Source organism: Telopea speciosissima, chromosome 4 (genome assembly GCF_018873765.1).
Source record: "Telopea speciosissima isolate NSW1024214 ecotype Mountain lineage chromosome 4, Tspe_v1, whole genome shotgun sequence".
Lineage (NCBI taxonomy): Eukaryota > Viridiplantae > Streptophyta > Magnoliopsida > Proteales > Proteaceae > Telopea > Telopea speciosissima.
In genome coordinates, this window is record NC_057919.1 from 65,389,560 (window position 1) to 65,394,320 (window position 4,761).

At 41.8% G+C, this 4,761-nt stretch overlaps 1 protein-coding gene across 1 annotated transcript; it reads right to left on the bottom strand.

Moving 5' to 3' along the window:
• Window positions 1–106: 106 nt before the first annotated feature.
• On the bottom strand, window positions 107–3,895 carry LOC122659549. The gene is made up of 6 exons (XM_043854651.1): window positions 3,710–3,895; window positions 2,585–3,622; window positions 2,414–2,518; window positions 987–2,089; window positions 560–644; window positions 107–367 (listed from the first exon to the last, which is right to left on the bottom strand). Exons 1-6 carry the CDS (start codon window positions 3,893–3,895, stop codon window positions 107–109), a joined length of 2,778 nt encoding a protein of 925 aa, XP_043710586.1.
• Window positions 3,896–4,761: the final 866 nt, after the last annotated feature.

Sequence of the window (4,761 nt, forward strand, 5' to 3'; positions counted from 1 at the left end):
AGCTCTGTACTCAGCCTCTGCACTGGAACGAGCAACAATAGTCTGTTTCTTGCTCTTCCAAGTAACCAAGTTACCACCAAAGAAAGTACAATAACTTGTAGTAGATCTACGCGGCATCAGAAAATCCAACAATGCTAGTGTGTCCCTGACGGTGATAGACAAGGCCCTTGCCAGGAGCACCCTTAAGGTAACGTAAAATACGACAAGCAGCCTCCCAATGAACTTGCTTAGGCGTCTGCATGAACTGACTGATAACACCCACAACAAAAGAAATATCAAGACGAGTAACTGTAAGATAGATAAGTCTACCGACCAGGCATCGATACTGGTGTGGATCACTAAAGTCTGTGTCATCAGAAGCACCAAACTTGACATAGGGATCCATAGGAGTATCAATAGGTTTACAACTCATCATACCTGTCTCATCAAGTTAATCAAGAACATACTTCCTTTGGGACAAGCTTAGACCGCGAGAACTGCGAACAACCTCAATGCCAAGAAAATACCTGAGATTACCCAAATCCTTAATCTAAAAATTGTCAAGTAGATATGTCTTCACATGGGCAATCCCAGAAGCATCATTACCGGTAATAATAATATCATCAACATATATTGCTAGGATGACCACATTAGACCCCTGTCGTCTGACAAAGATAGAGTGATCAGAGTAGCACTGAGAAAATCCACAACCAGCAACAACACTGCTAAATTTATCAAACCAGGCACGGGGGGACTATTTCAGTCCATAAATTGCCTTATGAATGCGACAAACTCGGACACTATCCTCCCCCTGAGCAACATAACCAGGAGGTTGCTCCATATACACCTCCTCCTGCAGGTCACCATATAAGAAAACATTCTTCACATCCATCTAGAAAAGGGGCCAGTCAAGGTTAACAGCCAAAGAAAGCAAAATACGAACTGAATTCAGCCTCGCAACAGGAGAGAAAGTCTCAAAATAATCGACCCCATAGGTTTGGGTAAACCCTTTGGCAACCAAACGGGCCTTGTGCTGCTCCACAGTACCATCGGGATTGTACCTCACCGTGTACACCCAATGACACTTAACAAGATCCTTACCAGGTGGGAGATCAACTAAAGACCAAGTCTTACGAGAGATGAGAGCCTCCATCTCCACATCCATAGCATTTTTCCACTTAGGGTGAGACATAGCAATGGTATAAAAAGTGGGAATAAAAGTAGAATGTAATGCAGTAGCAAAAGCACAATAATGAAGAGAAAGATGAGAAATAGACACATAATTTGCCAGAGGATAAAGAGGACGAGTAGTGCAAGTACGAGTACCTTTTCTCTGAGCAATAGGGAGATCATCAACACCAACAGGAGGATCTACAGTCAAAGAATCAGCTGGTGGCGGTAAAGGAGTGGCCGCAATAGGTTGAAGTGGGAGCAACGACTGCTGTTGGTGACGGCGCACATAAACCTGTACAGGTGGGGCAGCTATCGGTAGAGGAAGAGGAGGAAGAGGAGCAGGGGCAGCAACCCGACCAACTTCATCAAGATTAACATCAACAGAGGAACCAGCAAAATAAGGGGAACTCTCGAAAAAGGTAACATCAGCAGAAATAAACTGTTGGTGAGTAACAGGGTCAAAACATCGATACCCCTTCTGGGTACGAGAATATCCAAGAAACAAACACTTAACAGCCCAGGAAGATAACTTATCAAGCCCTGGGCGAAGCACATGAATAAAACAATGACAACCAAAAACACGAGGAGGAAGAGAGAAGACAGCCCGATCAGAAAATACTATGTTGAAAGTAATTTGATTATGTAGAATAGATGAAGGCATACGATTAATCAGAAAATAAGCTATCAACACCGCATTTGCCCAATAGAGTTTGGGAACATGCATATGAAACATCAAAGAACGAGTGACATCTAATAAATGGCGATTTTTGCGCTCTGCCACACCATTTTGTTGAGATGTATAAGAGCAAAAAGTTTGGTGAAGAATGCCATTGTCAGAACAAAACTGAGAGGCCTCACGCTGAATTAATTCAAGGGCATTGTCAGTACGCAAAGTTTTTAAAGAAACACCAAATTGAACTCGAATTTCATTATAAAACTGTTTGAAGACAGATACAAATTTAGATCTATCCTTTAAGAGGTACAGCCATGTCATCCGAGAGTGATCATCAATAAAACTAACAAAATAAGAAAACCCTAACCGACTTTTGACCCTACAAGGACCCCAAATATCCGAATGAACCAACTGAAATAAAGAAGTACTCCTAGACTCTGGACTCAAAGGAAAAACAGTACGATGATGCTTGCCAAGCTCACAAGCTTCACACTAGATACGGGAGACAGACTTGCAACTGGGAACAAGGTGCTGCAGCTTAGATAGAGAAGGATGTCCTAGCCGATAGTGCCAATGTAAAGGAGATACGCCAGGAGAAGTAGCAACCGCTGCAGTGGATGTAGTTCCCAAATCAAAGTAATAGAGGCCTCCCTTCTCATACCCGCCACCAATCTTCATCTTTGTTGCAAGATCCTGAAAGACACAATAAGAAGGGTGAAAGGTTATAGAACAATTCAAAGTTTTAGTTAATTGACTAACAGACAAAAGATTAAGAGGAAGCTTGGGAACATGGAGAACATTAGTTAAAGATATGTCAGAAGACAAGGAAACTTTCCTATTGATTGGTATGGAGGATCCATCTGCAATAGAGATCCGAGATGACATAGAAGGCTGTGTGTAAGATGAAAACAAATTAGGCTTATCGATCATGTGAGAAGATGCTCCGGAGTCAATGACCCACGGGGAGGATGAGGACGCGAAGCAAGCAGTAGTACCTGAGTGGGCAAGGACAGCTGTAGATGTAGAAGAAGAAGTCTCAAGTTGCAGGACTCGTTGTAAGAGTTGAGAGACTAAATCATTAGAAGAGTTACCACCATCAGTAGAGGATCCCGGGGCAGTGTCGGAAGAGTGCACAGAATCAGCCCCTCCATCAGAAACGACAGAATTTGTAAATTGCTCACGGGCCCACTGTGGTTTGCCATGTTTGAGCCAACACTTATCAACAGTATGATTAGACCGATTACAATGAGTGCACCATCGAGAACTAGCATCAACAGAACCAGAACTAGCAGTGTTAGACATAGTCCCACGACCTCCAGAACCAGCTCCACGACCACGCCCAAAATTAGAACCACGATCGCGAGAAGAGGTACTACCACCACCACGGCCACGCCCTCCAGTAGAAGTGAAAAGGGCAGAATTATCTTTGTCGGTAGGAGCTGAATCAAACTTCACCACTGAAGGGGATATAACTCTCTGGAGCCGACAATAAGCTTCATTCATAGAGGGGATCTTCTCTCCAATCAACAATTGGCTTGTGATGGATTGAAGATCAGAGTCTAACCCAGAGAGAAATTTGGCAACCAAAAATTCAGATCGTTGGGACTTAATTACAGCAGCATCAGTAGAAATAGGCTGGTATACATTAAGTTCTTCCCACATCCCCTTTAATGAACTGTAATACTCACCAAGGGATTTTCCATCTTGTTTAAAAGAGAAGAATTTCTTATAGAGATCATAAATTCGGCACAGATTTGTATCTTGAGAGTAGCTTTCCTTGAGTTCTTCCCAAACACCCTTGGCAGTTTTATGAAACATAACATTAGAAGCAATGAAGGGTTCCATGCTATTCCAAAGCCAGCAAAGAAGGGTTGCATTCTTAGCCTTCCAATCATCATATTTGTCATCAGTAGATTGCAGAGGTTCCATGGTAAGGTATTTCATCTTCCGGCGAGCAGTGATATAGACCTCAAAGCCTTGAGACCAAAGTAGATAATTAGAAGCACCATTCAGCTTCACACTGGTAATCTGAATGTTAAAGTTGCCGGTAGAAGACTTAGCATCAGCCATTAGGGAAATTAATAGATGCAAACACCAATATCAATATCAGCCCAAAGGAAAAACCCTGATCAGGGTAAAATCGATAGCCTTGAAGAATAGGGCAGAACAGCCCAATACAGAAGTTGAATCTTGATGAAGATAACCAGCAATAATGATGTATAATCACTGTAAACCCAGCAACAAGAATGAAGGACAGATCCCAGAAGAAAAACAAATCGATTTCCACAGGGTTTTGGAATATCGATTGTCAGGGTTTAGGGACAAGCAGGAACCAATCTTCAAGAGCTTCGAACAGCAGCAGAAACATACACAATCAGTTGTAGCATAGCAGGGAACTCTAGTCCTTCATGAATATATGACTAGAGTTCAGATCAATATAAGCAGCATATGGTTGCTGTAGACCACGATATAAATAAAGAGGTGAAAAACCTTCAAAACAGCAGCAGTAAGGAGAATCTCGTGGATCAGAATTTATTGCTTTGATACCATGTAACAGAACTGAAACTAAAACTAACCTGCAGCAAGACAACTAGAAAAAGAAAGCATAGAAGAGAGAAGAAGATCTGAGAAGAGAAGGAGTAAAACCGAGAGAGAGAGAGAAGACTTCTCACGATTTAGTTGAATGACTAAATCGTGAGAGGCAGTTTTATTTATAATAGAACTTAAGTGAATTACAATAGAAACCCCCCAAAATACCCTTGAGACATAAAACTAATTAGAACTAATTAGAAAGAACCATAAAGACATAAATAACCCCAAACAACTAAACACGATAATCCCAAACAACTAAACACGATAATCTTAACATTCTCAATCCTTGGGTGGAAAGGCAAAGAAGATTCAGTTGGAGTTCTCTTATTTGTGAACCACTCTGA

What these genes read in the sequence shown, in the direction of transcription:
- LOC122659549 (XM_043854651.1), bottom strand. Translation starts at nt 3,895, where the DNA reads ATGGCTGATGCTAAGTCTTCTACCGGCAACTTTAACATTCAGATTACC. An exon ending in ACAAATATGATGATTGGAAG is followed by an intron (nt 3,623 to 3,709) that starts GCTAAGAATGCA and finishes AAAACTGCCAAG; the next exon opens with GGTGTTTGGGAAGAACTCAA. An exon ending in TTCCTCTTAATCTTTTGTCT is followed by an intron (nt 2,519 to 2,584) that starts GTTAGTCAATTA and finishes TGTGTCTTTCAG; the next exon opens with GATCTTGCAACAAAGATGAA.